The 19,619-nt window shown below is 41.9% G+C and overlaps 1 protein-coding gene across 6 annotated transcripts in view; it reads left to right on the top strand.

Annotated features, from left to right (window-relative positions):
• CACNA1I (calcium voltage-gated channel subunit alpha1 I) overlaps positions 1–19,619 on the top strand; it is a 376,571-nt gene that overhangs the window by 349,353 nt on the left and 7,599 nt on the right. For 4 of the 6 annotated variants that reach the window (XM_080971347.1, XM_080971348.1, XM_080971346.1 and 1 more), the window contains 8 exons: positions 562–632; positions 6,274–6,352; positions 7,450–7,571; positions 9,208–9,528; positions 10,107–10,253; positions 15,638–15,757; positions 16,821–16,986; positions 18,482–18,678. In XM_080971347.1, coding sequence (XP_080827473.1) covers positions 562–632; positions 6,274–6,352; positions 7,450–7,571; positions 9,208–9,528; positions 10,107–10,253; positions 15,638–15,757; positions 16,821–16,986; positions 18,482–18,678 — 1,223 coding nt within the window. The remainder of the gene's footprint in view (positions 1–561; positions 633–6,273; positions 6,353–7,449; positions 7,572–9,207; positions 9,529–10,106; positions 10,254–15,637; positions 15,758–16,820; positions 16,987–18,481; positions 18,679–19,619) is intronic. The other 2 variants (XM_080971349.1, XM_080971351.1) reach the window with 2 other exon arrangements.

Consider the following 19,619-nt stretch of genomic DNA (forward strand, 5'->3'; position numbering starts at 1 on the left):
CATGTACCTGTACAAGTGATTCTGCCGGAGGTAGAACCGGAGGTGTTTAGAGCATGAACTTCCCCAGTTAGCCATGTATGGACTAATTACGAGTTGAGCCAAACATCTCCAGAACCCAGGCCCCTATAGTAATTAGTGTGGGGACCTGTTCCCTCTGACATTTACCTGGTGGCACCCAAATCAATGAGAAGTACGGCTGGGCTGCTGCAACCTTTGTTAGGCTGCATGGGACCCCTGAGAATGCCAAGGGCACTGGTGTTGCAATTTTGGTCCTTGGTAAGAATCCTCTGAATTCTGGTACCCAAGAGAGTATGCTCATCTGTATAGTGGCGAGGGCACCATAATTACTGGGAATTATCATTTCAGAAACAGAAGGGGTTAAATGGAGAGGAGGCGAGTGGTTGAGAAAAAGAGACTGGGTGGTGGGGAGAAAAAGATGAGATGTTGGCAGGAGTGTCCTCTAATCAGACACATTAGGGAGAAAAACCAGCAACAGGACCATTGCTTGGTTTGCTGATCCTGTGTGAAAAGCCACTCACTTTGCTTTTTCCCCCATGGCAGTTTTGAAGCTCCTGAAGATGGCGACTGGGATGCGAGCATTACTGGACACAGTTGTGCAAGCACTGCCGCAGGTAAATGAAGCCAGTTCTTTTTACAGAGGATTTTGCATTAGTTTTTTTTCATTTAAGAGTCAAAACGTTTAATTATGAGATGGGCTGAGGCTGCCATTCCTGAGGGGAAAAGAAAGTAGGCCTTAGCTGCCAACAACCCAACCCTATGCTTATTTATTCAGAAGTAAATTCCATTGCATTCAAGAGGACGTGCTCCCAAGTATGGGAGTGTAGAATTGTACAGCCCAAGGCTCCCAAACATACTTTTATTGAGGAGTAAGCTCCAGTAGGCACAGTGGGACTTCCTTCTGAGTAAGCCTTCCTGTGACTGCATTGTACATGTTACAAATTCTGAAATATTGAAAGCACAGTTATTTTATCTTCTGCCTTTTGGATGGGCGGTTGGTATCGCCGCTCCCACATTCTTTTCTACAAATAAGATATCCGATACTTATTTTAAAAAGGAAGGTTAGAAGCCCAAGACAGATGAAGTGATATTTTCTACTGGCCAACTTTGTTGGTATATATGAATTTGTAGGTTTACTAACCAAAAATAATAAGACTTAAGATTCAAGTTCACTAATTAAATATCTGAAACAGTAAGTTTGCAAACTTTCAAAGAGCTCTTTATCAGCAAATGGGGTCTGATATCATATTCTCCATTTTGTATCTTATATATACTTCCACCTGTCAGCTTTGTCTGGCAAATCATAGTGCTTTTATGGGAGACTGACATGCCTGCAACTCTCACACCCATTGGTCAGCTGTGATCATTACCATTAGTCCAGGCACTCTCACTGAATCACTACATGAGGCAGGAAGGAGACAGCAACAATTGTGTAAAAATAATGATGGTAACTCCAAATACCCGTGACAGCAGAGAACCCTTGGATCAGCAACGATCTGCTTCAGCACTGTGCAGATTGTAAGTTTCAATCACACTGATTCAGTAGGCTTGCCACTTGCCAAAACACTACAATTGCTCAGCTATGCTTCCGTCCATTAGCTCCACTGACTTTCATTTCACACTTCAGGAAAAGAAACAATATTCAGGTAATTAGCTCTTTATCCCCTTAGATACTTTTATCCCTTTTAGCTTCATTGAACACAGTGCTTTTACACAGTGTTAAATGATCTTACTCCTGTTTTCCTTTTCCTTTCTTCTTTCTTTCTTTCGTTTCTTTTGTTTCTTTTTTTGTTTATCTCACTATGCCCTTGGCTAGATGTACTCTGTATTAACAATGCATGCTTTTGGTGCTCAAAGTAAATAATGCAAAAATGCAGAATCGTATTTAATTTGGCATCATTCATTCTGATTTCACTATTCTCAGAACTGGAAATATTTTGGCAGTGACTGGTGTGTCAAAAGACACTGCCTATGGCCATTTCAGGACCTTTGACAATATCTACCACCACATTGTCAGACATTTTTCTCCAACCATAAGGGCTGAAAACCAGATTTTGAAAAATGATATTACTGGGGCCAAAATAGACCCTTCATGTTATATCACCTGGACGTCCCATTTGAAACAGGGAAGGCCATGTCCAATGTTCAGAGAGGCAAACAAGACTGAGAGAACTGGCAAGGCAAGGAGGTCTTAGCCCTTTTCCTACCTCAGAAAGATGCTTCAGGCTGCTTCCTTCTCATCTCCTCCATGGGAGTTTAAGTGTGGCATAACACACTCTCAAATTGGCAGCAAGGGACACTTCAGTCCTTTACTTCCATTTCCTTTAGCTCATTTATGGAGTCAGAAGGTCTAGGTCTGGTCCCTGGTCCCTGTATGGGAGGCCAGTTTAGAACCTCATGTACCCTGCCTTGAGTTTCATAATGGGAAAAGGCAAGACATAACATGTAATAAATAAATAAATAAATAAATAGTCATTAAGGGTGGATGGGATCTGTGACTGTTTTGAAGGCCAGCTAGGAAGCTGCTGGGGAGCTAGAATGATTCCCCAGATTGCCAACTATGCATCTTACATGGCTAAACCATAGACCTTGCTCCTATAGGAGGCAGTATCTGCCACCAACTTACATGCATGAGAGAGAGAGAAGGTTGTTGATGGCTACTTGCCATGATGGCTATGCTCTGCCTCCATAGTTAGAGGCAGCAATGAATACCTGTTGCAAGAAACCACAGGAAGGCCAAGTCCTGTTGTGCTCAGGTCCTGCTTAGGGGTTTTCCACAGGCATCTCGTTGGCCACTGCAAGAACAGGATGTTGGACTAGACAGGCCATTGGCCTGATCCAGCAGGCTTTTCTTACATTCTCATGTTCTTAATTTACAAAAAGCACAAAACCTCCTCTCCTCTTTGAACTCAAGTGCCAGAGAATGTTAAGAATGTTTAAACACTATGAGCAGTGGTTCCATTTTTAAAATATATAAATAATTCCTTTCTTATTTCTCTTTTTATTTTTTTCGTGTAACTGTAAAGTGGGAGCATCAAATAAAAATAATGTGCTTAAGGTTGGGTTTTTTTAAAAAGAAAGACTAAAAATGGGCCTGACTAACTCTGGCTCTCACTCTTCCTTCTCCATTTTCCATTCTCCTGTCGAATGCCTGGTCGTTTATCAAGTCTCCTGTCCCATGAGAAATAATGCCTCCTCCATCTTTGCATGTAGTGAAATGTCACCTGAAAGACAGCAGCTGGATAGGGGGATTTGCATGACTTGCAAAAGGCAGCTGCTCAAGAGAAATACTCAGTATTGATGTTTCCATTGCCCACCACTCGATTCCCATGGGTATCAAGCCAGGAGCAAACTGACAGAATTCCACTTGATGGATAAGTGGCTTGGGAAACGGGGATTACACATACACTTTGGTTCTTAGGAGATAATTGCTAAAGAATGAATAATGGCATCCAAGAGGGCTTACCGAAGCAGCTATCTTCTATCTTGTCTATAAAAAAATATGAACATGTGTTTGTCTGTTGGTTGGTTATTTGATTATCTCTTTGTGTGAATGAGGTGAGCCTGAAACTTTATCTCGAATTGTTACACATGAGACTTGTGCATGATATCACATTCTTGCCTCCAGTGCCCTGCTATCTGATTCAACTTGTAACACTTTTTTAATTGTACTCCGGATTACAACTCTACAATTCTGTGGAATTCTTGCCTTCTGTTTGCTGCTCTGTCTGCGCAAACAAGAATCCCTTCTTTTCTTACACTGAGAACACATACCCACTTTTTATCATTTACAAATGAGGGAGTTATGCTACAGAGGCTATGAGTTTTAGATGTTCAGAGGGCAGCATCACACTGCTGCTGACAGATTCTCCCCCCCCCCCCAAGAGTACAGCCTTCAGGAGGAAAGGGCTCATCAGTGGAGTTTTAAACCCCACTTGTGTGAAACTATTGCTCTTCATAAAAATACTGAAGTTTCCACATTGTGAGGTGGGGGGTTCAAAATCAGATATATTTATTTTTTACTATATATAACATTTTGCAGTAATCTATCACTGAAATTATTAGGACATAGATGAGTGTGGCCAAGTCTCTGTCATCAAGGAGGGGATGCAGCCAGCTTAATCAGTTAAAGGCATTCCCAACCAGTGCCACCACTAGGGCACCCATGAGCAGCACCAGGCAGTACATTTACTTTTTCCAGGTGAGTTAACACTATCCAGAACAGGCACACATACTCCCTGTGTTTGGGTCCCTTGGACTGCCTGCCATCATCACCCTATCTTTTCAGGATTCAACTTCAGTTCGTTCATCTGCATCCAGATCATAACTGCATCCAAGCTAGGACTCTTGACTGCTGGCATTAGGTTTGGTGTTAGCCAGGGGCCATCAGCACTCCAGTGACACTGCACTCCAGAATGATTAATGTTCTCTGCCTGTAGCTGCATATAGATGTTTAAAAGCATTGGGGAGAAGGTGGCACCTTACAGCATTCCAGGCTCAGGGAGTAGCATCCACCCAAGGCTGCCCTCTGAACCTGCCTTCTCAGGCAGGATGAGAATCATTGCAAAACAGTGTCTTCAGGTTATCTGCATCTGAAGGCATGTTTCCCTATCTGAAGAACTTGTGCTGCGTTGTTCTTCAAGCACCGGCAAAGCCTAGAAAGCACAATACTTCATTATTTCTTTAGAAGGCAGCTTCATTTGATAATGTTGCATGGTGGAGGCTGCAAAGATTAAGCCATAGTGCATGAGGGGGGGGGGGTTTCACTCGAGGCAGTAATAAAATTTTCAGCACTTAAGTGATTGGGTTGAGTTTCCATATTCTGCACATTGACTCTTCAGGGGACAACCAAATTATCCATAACATTATTATTCTCAAAGATCTATGAACTCTGGCAGAACAACTACTTCAAAATTAAATCCTTTCCATCCTGATAACCTTTTGCTTTATGTCTTTCCTTTTTCCTCCTCTTGTTTTTCAGACACAATCTTAGCAAACCATGTCGTAGTCAACCTTCCATGCTGTGAGCCAGGTGTACTGCAGAAGTGTGGAAGTGAAGTGCCTGATTTTGGCTGGGGAAGGGGTGGGCAGATAGGGAGTCTCTACTAATTGGGCATTTGCTGCCCAGCCTGGCCACGGCGTGATCTCACACACACCCCTGTGTGGCCATGGGGAAATGCTCAGCACCTCACCAGGTTGGATCCTTAGCTGTTCAAGTACTCCATTAAAGGGGTCCGGGAAGGGGTGTTTTTGTCCAAGAGTCCACATGGGGACTAATGGACCATAGCACCCTTCCTAGTGGTGGCCATGGCAGGATTGTAACACCTGGTGCATGTCAGGGGATGACCCTCTGGTTAGGTTCGTCACTCCCCTGCCCCCACTTAACAACCAGCAGACTCACTGCTTGATACCAGATACATACCCAATGCCTTGGCATAAGCATACTTGCAATAAAGGTTGCAGACTATTTCAACCCAATATCAATGTTGTGTTTGTTATTTCGATGGTTGGCCCTCACTTGGCCACTGACATCATGTGCCTGGGTATGCAATTGTGGTGCTCTCTGCTCCCTGCATCATACCTTGTTTGGAGGAACTGTTTATGCTCCCGGTTTAGGAGGAGCAACCCAGGAATCCTGCCCTTCAGTCACACCTTCTGAGTCAAGTTCAGTTTGGGGAGAACAAGTAGAAGATGGGTGTGCTTTCTTGATGCTCTCTGTTGACATTTCAACTTCCAGTTCAGACTGTCCACTTCAGGTTCAGACTATTCATTTCCAAAGTGTTTTTAGTATATACCACAATTGAAATTGCCACCTCCTTTTCTTATGTTGAATCTGGTAGCATTTTTCAGACTCTCTAATTTGTTGCTGCGTATTTGTTAAGCCACCTTTGGGGTTCTACTATGAGATGTCAGATCTGGCCATAATAATACATGCCTTAGTTACATCCCAGTTGGACCACTGTAAGACACTCTACATGGGGCTGCCATCATCCCTCCAACAAATTGAATAGATTATCTGAATCATTTGTAAGAAGCACAAATGGCAGAGGTGTGTGTATGTGTATGTTTTCTCCCATGCTACTCTAATGGGGATTGAGTGGTGATCACCCAAAATGGCAACTTTTGCACTTGCTGAACTGTCAAGCCCCACATTTAGGCAGCTCTGTATTCCCATAGGTCTCAGCTTGGTGATGCTTGTATCACACGCATTAGTTTGGCTTGACTTTGGTTTGTATGTTTGATTTTTTTTCTTAGGTGGGGAATCTTGGACTGCTCTTCATGCTCCTTTTTTTCATCTATGCTGCTCTAGGAGTAGAGCTCTTTGGGAAACTCAGTAAGTTTCTAGCACAGAGGTGGGTTACAAGATGGATGGAAGATTCCCATCATGCATTAGGGTTATTTTTTCCACATTAACCAGCAATTAACAGAATTTCTGAGTATCTCCAAGAATCTGTCATGACAGGGAATTTCTCTTGCATGGTTTGTTGCCCACAGTTAATCTATTTCAAAGATGTGTGGCCTTTGCTTTCCAGTTACCCCAGTGAATTGTTTAAAAAAATAGTACCTCTGGGTATGCCCACTTGGGAAAATCAAGGACTATCTCAGCCCAACTCAACTGAAGCCCAGCTGTGCCCAAATTGACCCAATCTGTTTTAGGATTTGGGCTTTGGATGATTCCAGGGCACAGGGCACATACAGAAAATGAGCTTGTATACGTTATTCTATTATTTAAGAAGAAATTATAGATGATTCCTGTACACACAGGAATCTTGGAGACTTCTGATCCCAAAATGATGGATTGATAGATATTATTTATATATTTACCCACCTGCCATATACTGTGACCAGTCCTTTTGGAATTATTGGGCTGAAGCATGGAGTTCCTCAAAATTGAAGGTGTTGAGGATGTAACACTTGAACAACCAGTAGATGAAGTTGTAGCTGTTATCACTAAGTGAATTAGAAATTCAGTCATTTACTTTGTCACTCTCACTGGCTCTAACATCTGGCTCCAATACATTTGCTGACTGAAGCTTATGCATCCTAATAGGCCATCAGTTTTAATGAGCAATGCAAAGACAGCATTTTTGCACAGTAGCATCCAGAAGTAATGTAGGAATATAGTTTGGATCTTCCAAATGTAATAATGGAAGGCAGACATTTGGAAAGTAGCTTGACATAAAATATTGCAAGAACAAGATTTGTGGGTGTATGCATGTGTGTGTCCTGATAAATATGGGAACTCATCAGATTTTTGTCATTTTGGCCATTTCAGCTTGTTGGCCAGTAACAGTATGCAAAAGCTATTTTTATGTGGACTTGGATATAAAGTTACAATTAATATTACAAAGAACTGCTTTTTCATCTCTTGCCTTTCATTGGAATATAGCCAATGGTTCACTTTTTCTCCTATAAATCACTTCTTTCCAGTTTGCAACGACGAGAACCCCTGTGAGGGTATGAGCCGTCATGCCACCTTTGAGAACTTTGGGATGGCCTTCCTCACACTTTTCCAGGTCTCCACTGGTGATAACTGGAATGGAATCATGAAGGTAACTTGGGCCACTGTTGGAAATATGTCTTTGGTCCCAATGAATTACATCCTGAAATGGAAACAGACCGGCACTTATTAGAAGTTGTGTGTGTGTGAGGATAGAGAAAAGAGTAGGATTGAATAATGTTGCAAACATCTAATCTGTGGCTGGGTGTAGAAGTGTTGGTGCTTCCCGGGAGGAAGGAACCTGAACAGATCGCAGCTTGGCACATAGAGCTCACCTCAGGACAGGTGGTGAATTTTCATAGTATTATCAGAGCTTGTATAGAATCTGAGTTTCTGAACCAGAAGCTGACAAGAAGAAAGGAAAGAGAATTGAGAAATTGGAACAAGTCCTTCTCACCATATTACACATTCTCTAGTATTTTATAAAAAACTGTCTGTAGCAATGCAACCACTCCCTGTGTGGAATGGGGTTCTTTCATTAAGATGTAAAAGCTAAAAAATATAAAAAGCTGGTTTTAGAGTAATGTATGAATATGAAATCCGATAAGGCCCTATGAAAGACACTCCGCCATATGCCTGCCCTGGTTTTGACCCATGCCCTTCTGCCGTGACAAGAGATAAACCAGAACGGCGGCAGTGAGGCCCATGAGTGAACTCTCCAGAGCAGGCAGGGCAAGAATCCTCCTTACCTTCGTAACCCTGCGCATAGTTTCTAGTCACTTAAACAAATAGCATTTGAGGCCAAATCCCTAACTCTATAAAATTTATTTTGTAAGAGCAAACATATTAACACCAGTTAGGCTTGTGCAGAGCTTGCCTGAGGCCTGGGGCGAGAGTCTTGTTGGAATAAAGTTATAAACTCAAACAAAAAGGCAGCTGGTCCCTGGCAGGGGCCCCCGGGGCAAGTGTACCTGGCTGCCCCCAACCCTCTGCATGGGCCTGACAGCAGTGTTCCTGTTTATATGTACTGAAATAAATAAGCCCTTCTCCAGCTGCCCCCACCAAGTGAGCTGCAGTTGTTGACTACTGTGGAAAGGGCCTTTTCAGTGGTGGCACCCTAGTTATGGAATGGCTACTCCAGAGATGCTCGCCTGGTGCCTTGCTTATATTCTTTTCAGTGCCAGGTGAAGACATTCTTATCTTCCTGGGTTTTTTAGATCTTTGTACTTTTAATCCACTGAATCTTAGATCTGCCTTTAGTGATGCTTTACACCTTCTGGTGTTTTACTTGCTACCACTGACTTTTTTTGTTGTTTTATTGATGACTGATGGATGCCATTGCCATTTTATGTTTTATCGTAAGCAGTCTAGAAAACTGTGTCATTGGGTGGCATAGAAATCATGTAAGTAGATAGACAGACGGACAGCCCATTAGGAGTAAACTGGAATTGACATTTCATTGGCATGCTAGAAAAGGCCAGCCAACTCAACTGATTTCCTGTGATTCCAGGAAACTTTGGAATTAGAGAGGAGAGGAGAGTTCTGTGTCCAGAAGCTTTGCCTGTTAAAGGTGCCATCTTGCCATCTTTGTCTGTATACTTTGTCTGAGAGAGCAACCACATTTGCATTCATTACTTCAGCCTTTTCTCTCTTCTTTCTCTCTGTATGTTGTATGTGTTGTGGGGTTTCTGTTTGGTTTTCTTTGAGGGTGTTTTCTTCCTCATTTGTGGCCTAACGTGTTCCTCAAGGACACACTGCGTGAATGCACTCATGACGACCGGAGCTGTCTCAGCAACCTGCAGTTCATCTCGCCACTCTACTTTGTCAGCTTCGTGCTCACCGCCCAGTTTGTCCTCATCAATGTAGTAGTAGCTGTGCTTATGAAACACCTGGACGACAGCAACAAGGAAGCACAAGAGGATGCAGAAATGGATGCTGAGATTGAGCTGGAGATGGCCCATGGGCTCTGCTCCCGTAACTGTGGTTCACCGAGTGCTGGACACGATGGAGGAGGTGGGAGATTGGATCCTGGAGGACAGCTGTGCATGGCATGTTACTCTCCTGCACAGGTAGGTGGCGGTGTTTGGTTGTTGTTGTTGCTTAATTGCAAGACTTTGGCACATTGATGTGGGTAGGAGAAGGGCAGCTTAGGTGGTTGCAGAACCTGATGGTGGAAAAAGGTGTGTGTAGAACTATATGGCCGGCTGGCATTCAGTTCTAGGATGGGTGTTTGGACGAATTGTCAGTCACATGGAGCCAGAACTTGGAACAGCAAAGGGTGCTCTGTAGAACTGAGACCAGTGTTCTTTGAGGAATTCAAAACTGGAATGAGAAGGGATTTAAGTGCGTGTGTGGAGGTGTGTTAGCAAAGCACAAGGGGTACTGCAGGGCAAGGTTGAGGAACACTTGCAGCCTTGGACATGAAGCTTCTGTGGTGCCTCTCTACACATGGCCAGTTAGTCATATGAGCCCCTCCCTTTCACATCATCAAGCAGGGCCACATTCTGCCTACTTTACTTGCATTTTGTAAGACCATACAACCTCTTTTAGCCTTCTGGATATACTCACGCAGAAGAACACTGAAACAAACAAAAACTTGGAATTCTTAAAATTATTTCTCCCATCCTCCCCCTTTCTTGTCCCCTAGGAGAACTTATGGCTGGACAGTGTCTCTTTAATTATTAAGGACTCCTTCGACGGGGAGTTAATGATCATCGATAACCTATCGGGCTCCGTCTTCCATCATTACTCCTCGCCGGCCATGTGCGAGAAGTGTAACCATGACAAGCAAGAGGTAACCTGCGTGCGAGGATATGGGAGGGGGACCCCCCCACACGTGCGAGAACACACCCGCACCCTGAGGCCTTTGAGATCTCCCTGAGATGGTCTCCTGGTGATAGGTGACTTAGACTTGAAGCTTTGAGTTTTGTTACTGAAGTGCGTTCTTGAAGTGAAGTCCTTGTCAGGAGGAAATGCATATTTGTATCAGCAGAAGGCTGAATGAAGAGACAGCTGGACCAATGAGGCTGGCAGAAAAGTATAGGTAGATAGACAGAGCAAGGAGAAATCATGGAGGCAGAGTTCAATTTTTCACAAGGAGAAAATAGGTTGTAGACGCTGTATCGTCTCACTGTTTTCAAGGTTCAGCTATCAGTTCAACAAGGCATTTGCCTGATCAGTTTTAAGCCCAGTTCTACTCTTCAGTTTTCCATTTAAGATGATGAGACTTAGGCATGTTGTTCAGTATTAAATATCTTCTGGTTTCTGTGGAGCAAAATTTCCAGTGAAAGTGTAGTTCATAAGTAAAATCCATTTTTAAAACATGAAGATATTGGTTAATCCTCACTTTGTCTGTTCATCTTGTTGGCAAATGGCTTATTGTGGACCCTTTGGTGTATGATTAAAATTGCTGCTGGAAGACATAGAAAGAGGCTACAATGGGAGCAATAAGATTTTGACTCTAGGTGTTAGCAACTGTTGTAGGTAGCTGCTACAGAAATGGTCAGGGAGATGTCAAGAAACTCATGTCATTCTTGCAGGTACCATAACCATCCACTGTCATTTCTCTCCATTTAATTTAAATGTCTTAGTTGCATTGATTTCAAAGAGTTTGAGAAGTCTTTGACCTGTGAACAAAGATTATCAGTAGTAGTTTACTATCATATCTAAGAAGTCAGATTGGCTCCATATACTAGATATACATACTAGATTTTATATATATATTAACAACGCACTACATTTGTATCTTCTTGATCATTAGCGGCCAAAACTTTTGTTTTGTATTAAAAAGTACATTACAACAAGACCATAAAATGAATAAGTACATTACCATAAACACCATAAAATGAATAATCAAGTTTACAGAGAATCATAGAACTCAGTATCCTAGGTCTGGATTGAGTGAGCCCCTGAGACTGTAAACAAAAAATATGCATCCTTTAATTTTAGCTCCAGTAATCCATCCCCTTCAATTTGTTAGTGCACTGCTGCTGGAGTAAAAAGGGGAGAGGGGAAATCATATACATATATACAAACTTTAATGTGCCTATTCAAGACATTGATAATAACTACAGAATAGCACACAAGCCAGAGAAAACTCTGCACTCTCAAGTCCCGTAGTAATAAAATGTTTAACTGTGCATTTAGTTTGATTTCTATATAACTCAGTGTCTTTTTTTTTTAACATTATTTGTTTCCTGCTAATCTCTATGTAGGGAAAAGTGTGTGCACTAAAAAGTTTTACATGTATTAAGAGTGTTTTTCATAGAGAAAAGAAGCAAATGCACAGGCACCAAATCATTGTACTTGTGGCCAATAGTAATGATAATGTGCACCACATTTCAGATCCATATTTCCTCCAAGGAGATCATCTTCATGTAAGAAAAGTGAAGCATAAGGGGCATTCCTTAACATTATCTGGCTTATTCCCATATATTTCCAGTCATAAATATTTGAAATCAAGTGCTGGCCTGAGTTGCACAAACAAATCAGCAGTTGCCTGGGGTAGTAATATTTTTCAAATGGTGAACCATCTGAGAACCCAAAAGCCTCCTGAAACATCCAGGTATCTGTAAGCCAAATTGAATTTTAATAGGACTTGTAAGGCATGTCTTGTCCTAGGATTGTGCTATAAGTAGTCATGCTGACCTAGCAAAGTTCATAAGTATCCCTTTAACTCTCAGCTACAATGTTTAGTCCAGTGGATGCTTCAGAATGACCCAGAAGCTTACAATTAATGAACCACATCCATTAGGTTATTTGACCCCAGTAAGGAGCTTGACGTAGTCCCAGAAACTGTGGATTAGAATTTCTGTTGCTCTGGGGCACCATCTGAAAACAAGTACAGTGGGTTAAGTACTTAATTCATTCCGGAGGTCCGAACTTAACCTGAAACTGTTCCTAACCTGAAGCACCACTTTAGCTAATGGGGCCTCCCGCTGCTGCACGATTTCTGTTCTCATCCTGAAGCAAAGTTCTTAACCCGAGGTACTATTTCTGGGTTAGCGGAGTCTATAACCTGAAGCATATGTAACCTGAAGCGTATGTAACCCAAGGTACCACTGTAACTGAACTAGGGAAGTCTGTGGATTGCTTCCACAAATGCACAACCCATTCCTTACATGTATTTCAACTATGCATAAAGGAAAGTGGCCTGAAAATTTCCAGGAAAGTGATGTTTTACGCTCTGGAAACAGATGTAAATCTGAGAAATACCTGGCAATATTCCTGGGACCTGCTTGGCCATTCATACATTTTAAACCTGCGTCTGACCACTTCCACATTAGAGATGCCTATCGTTCCAGCCATTCCCCTGCAAGCATTTTCAAAACATTATCTGAGAACCCTGAGACCCATTATCTGAGAAATCTGAGAAGTGTGATGTCAGGAATGGCTCTAAGCAAAGTTGAATGGGATCCTGATCAAGGGCAAAATAGACTGGGAAGCTCTCCTGGGCAAGACACAAATTTGAAATGACTCAGAACTCCATAAGAGCAAAGTAGCACTCTTGTGTCACTTCCATTTGTTTCAGAGTGACTGGCTGAATGGATTGTGCCCAAATCTCCCCTTTATGTTCCATAAACCACTAGACTTTGCCAGCTAAATGAGCTACATGGATGATGGTGGCCATTGCATTTTTCATTTGCTGTGGTCAAAAGGCTGCGCATCTTGTAGGATTGATGCATGAAACCCTAATTTTTATTATTTTAAGAAGCCCTGTTTACAATAGAATATTTTAATTATGATGTTTCCTTTTCATAGAATCATACTCAAATTATGTTGCATTTTAGTCCAATACATTTTTAGGCGATAAAAGATAATACAGAGAGAGAAATAACAGAAATTATTGCAGGGTTTGTCCACCTTAAAATCAAACTGATATTTTAATTCTCAAAACACTAAGAAATTTTTATTGTTCAAAACATATAAACATTTGAGAGTATAGCATGAAAATCCTAACTCTAGTTTTAAATAGATTCCTCCCAACAACTGTAATGTGTATAAATTGTAGTATTGAAATTAAGTATTTCAGAAACTCACACTGTAAATCAATAGAAACAGTATTTTTATTCCCACACCATTAAAAAAAAACAGATAGAAAAGCATATGGGGATGTTGCAGTAACTCTTTTCTTTTTAAAATAATGTGTAAGTATTCTGTAGTCTAGGCTAGAATTTTAAAATGTAAGACATTTTCTCACCATACTAACATCATTGCTCACATTAGTCTAATTTCATTATCTGTCTCTATGAGGTTTGCATATATCTAGCAATTTGTACTAGTGGCACATAGAATCATAGACTCATTGAGTATTTAATTGGCATCACATGATCTGTCAACACATAATGGAGAATTGAAGCTCTGAGCAGAATGTTTTTTCTCTTTATGAATTTGTTAGGTGCTTCTTTTTGTGCTGGATTTCAGTGGAAAAGATTGTCACTTCTTGCAAAGCAGCAGTACAGCAAATATTAACTGTTCTAGCATTTGTAATCCCAGGGTATTTTTGAAAGCCACAAATCAGGAAGGGTTACTTTTACAGTCTTCTGCAGATGTAATATATCAGTGTTCCCAGAGGTGCAGAGTTGAGGGTGTTTTGATATGAACTTCAGTTATGTGTGTGATAGTTGATGAAACTCATTAGATGAACAGTTCAAACAAAGGCTGTGTTTCCTTTTTGTGTGTAGATATTGTGTGTAGATAGTTGTGTTGTGTGTTGACGTGGTGTAATTGTGGTTTTCCTTTCCTTTCTTTTCTTTTCTCAATGTTTGGATCATTGGTGGTGGTTATACTACATTTTGCATAGCATTGGGCACAATCCAGCACGCAATGCATAAATCCCATTGACACCGCAGGATTTAAGCACACAAGATGATGCACTGGATTGTGCCCACAATGCTCTAACCTGAGTAGTTCAGTAGATAGCTTCCATGGAAGTACCGTTGTGTTAGTGCTATGAAGATTGCCGTCATTGTGTCCGTTTGCTGGATTACATCATGATGGTGGATTACCTTTTTGGAAATCTACTTCAGGCATATCTTCCATTCATTCCCAATGAGGTATTGGTCTGAAGGAGTCCTAACATGGCACTGCCACTGATTCTGCTATACTTCCTGTCCAAAGCCATCAGCTCTCCATATCATATTTCGTCACTATTTACAAACACAACATGCACACGCATTTCTACACAAACACAGGAAAGCAAAGACCTTGCCCGAGGAGCCCTGCAAACTAGGTCAAGATCACGGAGATGATACGCAACCAGAAAAGATCAAATGCCATACTAGATTAGTAGAAGTTCTCTAGAGGCTAGTGCTGCCTTTTGAAATTGAAGATGTAGGCTGAATCAGAGGGAAAACAACGAGGAAAAACTAATCCAGTGAATGAAATGGGAGAAGATGGGGAGAAGATGTCAAGGTGGAAAGCTATGGTGGAAAGAAACAAGAGGTAAAGACATAGGAGCAAAGACTTGAAAACAAGGAAGATTCCCTTATAAAGTTAAATAAAAGCAACAACTGGGAAAACGGGAGAGGGGGGGTAGAATGAGAGCAGAGTGTAGGATGATTTTTTTTTAGTTCCATCTTAGTATACTGGAATTAGAAAAAGGAAAATAAGAAAAATAAGTAGGGAATCCAGACGGAAATAGCTGGAGGAGTTGCTCAGCTGCATGATATTGATATGGATTGCATGAAACATGGTTACTGTTGCTGGAATGAAGGCGTCCCTATTATCATCCTGTTTGACTGGAACAGGTTCTTCTATCCTCAAACAAGGGTGTCCTTTCCTCAACTGGTCTCTGGGATAGGCTCTGTCTGGAGAATCCCCGTCTTTCCTCCACCGGTATGGAATCAGTTGCATCCAGAATCATGGAGCCAAAATTGTTAGGGCTGAACAAAACACCTTCTCTATGCATTCCAACCCAAGAAGATGTTGATAGTGAATGTACTGCAGCTAAAATGGTCCATGAGAAATGCCAGTGACTGCTTTGTTCTCTCTTTTTCTGTTCTTTTCTCTCCAGAAACAATTTATTTCATTGTATGCAGAATTGGGTTAGGACTCCATAAACCTCATGTGTGGTCTTCCTCCTTGTCATCGAACCATTTCTTAAAGCAATGTGACTGGTTGAGCGATAGAATCTATCTGTGATGTGTGATAGCTTTCCCCCACCCCCTCTGACTGCAGGTTCAGCTGGCCGAAATGGAAGGCTTATCACTCAACTCTGATAAGTCTTCCATCCTGCTTGGGGACGATGGAGACAACAACAGTGTCGATCAGCCAAGCCCTAAGGAGGAGGAGGCCAAGGTAAAACTTCCCAAGAGTTTATGTGGATATATATTCCCCCTTGAAACAATCACTGGGCTTCAGGCCAGATAAGAGAAAGTACTTCTTCATACAACACGTAATTAAACTAGGAAACTTGCAGGAGGCTGTGATGGCCAACAAACTTAGTTGGATGGGAGAACTCCACTCCCTCCACCTTCTCATATACAGTGGTGCCCCGCAAGACGAATGCCTCGCAAGACGAAAAACTCGCTAGACAAAAGAGTTTTCCGTTTTTTGAGTCGTTCTGCAAGACGAATTTCCCTATGGGCTTGCTTCGCAAGACGAAACGTCTTGCAAGTTCTTGCGAGTTTGTTTCCTTTTTCTTAAAGCCGCTAAGCCGTTAATAGCCGCTAAGCCGCTAATAGCCGTGCTTCGCAAGACTAAAAAACCGCAAGACGAAGAGACTCGCGGAACGGATTAATTTCGTCTTGCGAGGCACCACTGTACAACCCTTCCTTAAACTGAAGTGTCTTCCTGGGGTATTGCATATGAGCACCTAGAGCAATAGAAGGGAGTGGTATATGTGTGACAGAAAATAAAGCTAGTAAGCTGTGCTTGTGTGACTAGGGCAAGTGGTGTGGGTTTCTAAGAGGAAATAGGTATAGAAAAGATATTGCAAATGTTCATACATTTCCTTTTCTGCTAGCTATAACTTATCTGGATGCAGATGATGCATATCATAATAGGATATGGATGTGATTGATTGATTGATTGATTGATTGATTACCAGTTAGTGATCATTGTAGGATAAGTGTCAATGCACTAGAGATGTTAAGGGGAGGCAAATTCCCAAGGACAGGGTAGCATAGGGAGATGAACTGTTTGATGAAAGTAGGAAATTATTATCCCTTTTGCTACCCACAAACTCAGTGGCAAATGCCTCTTGCAACTGGGCTCTAGTGTCCCAGGCATATTCTGCAGGTATTTGAATAAAGCTGTAAATGTTCTTATTGATCAAACAATGGATTTGACGATGATTTTATTCTTCTATTTTTTGGATAAATTTGAAATTTTATAAGGCAAACGTCTTTCTTTTATCTAGGATGGTGAAGACAGTCCTAACTCCACAGGGATTGTGGGTTTGGAGGAATGTCTCTTCCCTTTAACAAATATGGAAGCTTCTCCAACTCCAGAAAGCTACTTGTGTGAAGTGGAGAAAATCTCTTTCAGTCCAGTCCAGTCTTGGCTGAAGAACGAGAGCAACCCAGGTGGGCAATACCCTAGTGCTCCTTTGGACAATCCCATGGTGCCACGCAGAGATACCTTGTTCTTCCGAGGGCCACTTTTTAGATACATATTGTACTCAGCTACAGAAAGCTGACTACAAATGCATGCACGGTTTCATCAATTCCAAATTGCATACTTGGGAATAAATTAACTGATTTTCCCAATCCTCTTTCCCATTCCATCCATTCCCAAGAAGGGATATGCCAATATAATCCACTTCATCAGTTGCCAAGGACAAAATATATCGCAAGATTGGCTGCATAAATCTAAGCATATAAACTGTTTCTTCCCTACATCATCTGTGAGCTGCACATCTTTTAACTTCAGTTTGCAAATTCAGCCTCCTGGCCTATTTGTTTTTTAATTCATTATTTCATTTCTATGTTCCACTCTTTCTCCAATGACCTTGGGGCACCATACGTAGTATGTTTTTCCCAACAGATCTATGCAGTAGTTTAGGGTGAGAGAGAGTGACTCTTCCAAGGTCACTCAGTGAGCTTCATGGCAAAGCAGAGATTAGTCATCCTAGAATTGCCTCTGGCTTTCTCTCTCCTTTAAAGCCAAAAAGATTTCAAAGTAAAGCCCAGGCTGTAAGTAAAGATCAGTCCTGGACAATTGCCACAGTCTCTCATGCTGACACACCAGTGGGTACTGAATTAGGCCTTGTTCACATCACCAGCTCTGTTCTTTCTTGGTGTTGGCTGATCTGCCCTTGATGGATTACTCAGGGAAGACTGGGCAATGGGAGAAGAAACATGGCTGGAATAGAGGTACTGCTAGAAGTAGAGAATAAATTCAATTCAGTTTGAATTTAAATGTGAACATATCAAATTCACACTTTTCAGAAACCATGCATGAGCTGAAGCTCAAGCCTTCGAAATTTGTGCTCCTCCAAATTCTGCAGTACAGTCCTCCAACCAAGTAATGTGTGCAAAAATGTATACACTAGGGTAAAGTGTTCATATAAATGCATATATTAGTAAAAAAAAACAACCATAGAAAAATGCAGTATATTAGGGGGAATTGCTTTGCAAAAGTGTGTGTATTTGGCAAGATTGTATATAAAAGTGTGTGTATTAGAAGTTCACACAAGAAGCTCATGAATTTTCATGAGGACTTTTTGAAAGAAAATCTCAAATTGATGTAGAAATGTAGAGAACTGAACTTTGGAAAAGATTGGAAAAATGAGATAAAATGAAAGTGACATATTCACCCATCCGTAAGGACTGCTAGCTACTGTCCTTGCTGGAAGTACTGGCTGAGGGTGAAGTGCAGGCTGAGTACTTCCAGTTCTGGCTACCCGGGAAGAAAGAGCGAATAGATGGCAAGGAGGAAGAAAGCATTACAAGAAAAATCAGGTTTGATTGCCTGTGTTTCCTCATTAAAGAAGTGACATGTGGATGTACCCTGCAGATTTCTGACATGGGTAGAAACAGATTTGAACAGTGCTGATTTTTTCCTCCTTGACTCTGTCAGGTCCTCCTACCCCCTTCTCTCCAGATCCATCCAATCCCCTGTTACCATTGCGAGCAGAGTTTTTCGTCCCAGCTGTTTCTGCCAATCCACCAAGTCAGGAGAAAGCTTCCTGCCCAGAGAGCCTCCCAAAAATCTCTTTGCAAGCTTCCTGGGCGTCTCTGCAATCTCCAGGTGTCCACTGCTCACTTATCCACCAGGTAAGGACTCCTGCAACCACCATTCCTCCATCTGTCCATTGCCAGACATTTTAGCTTCTCATAGACTTAAGGTAGAGGGGGTTAGATGTTGTGTGGGGGAAAAGATGACTGCCACATTTAGATTTTGCATTCTGACCTGGAAGTGGGGGGATGTTCCGCACAAACAACTTCATTCTGTAGGAATTTGCTGGAAGACAGGCTTCTTCCATTTGCTTGTTTTAGCATCTCATCAGTGACATACAGCAAAGCTTCAAGGAAAATGAGCTCATGTTTGAAATTAGTGTCAGCTCCATCACAGACGCAAGGACTGTGCTTTGTTGGTATAGTCACAATGGCACACCGCATTGTGAATTGTCTTTATCTTGGGGGGGGGGGGTTAATAAAACTAGGTATCCATGCAATGATGAGATCCTCAGAACTAGATATACATTATTGGGGTTGAATGTTAGATAAACCTAGTATAAATGCTTTTCCCTAGCTTGGCCACACCTCATTTCAGGTGTTTTTCTCTCTAACTTCCAATGGCACACACCTGTGAAAGAACAACAAGTCTGGGGGAAAGAGGAGCAGTGGAAAGTTGCAGGTGGATAAGGAAAAGACTTAATTTATACCTTGCCTTTTGACCAAGATTGTGACTTTCCAGGCTGTTCTCAAGGCCCAAAGCTTTAACGCTGTAAACTGGACTCTTGGCCCTGACTTTGAAGACACAGAAGTGAAATGTGGAATTCCAACCTTACTTTACAGCCCTAGATTGGATAATAGTCCTCTCCTGTCCGAATCAGGGAAAATTTCCATTTTGCAATTTGGTGAAGGATAAGGCTATCAACAGCTACTAGCCATGATAGCAATTTTCAGCCACCACTATAGGAGGCTCTGAGTGCAAGTTGCTGGGAGCCACAGGTGGGGAGAGTGCCCTTGCCCTCAGGTTCTGCTTGTGAGCT

The sequence above is a fragment of the Podarcis pityusensis genome, assembly GCF_964106645.2.
Source record: "Podarcis pityusensis genome assembly, chromosome: 10".
In the NCBI taxonomy this organism is placed as follows: Eukaryota; Metazoa; Chordata; class Lepidosauria; order Squamata; family Lacertidae; genus Podarcis; species Podarcis pityusensis.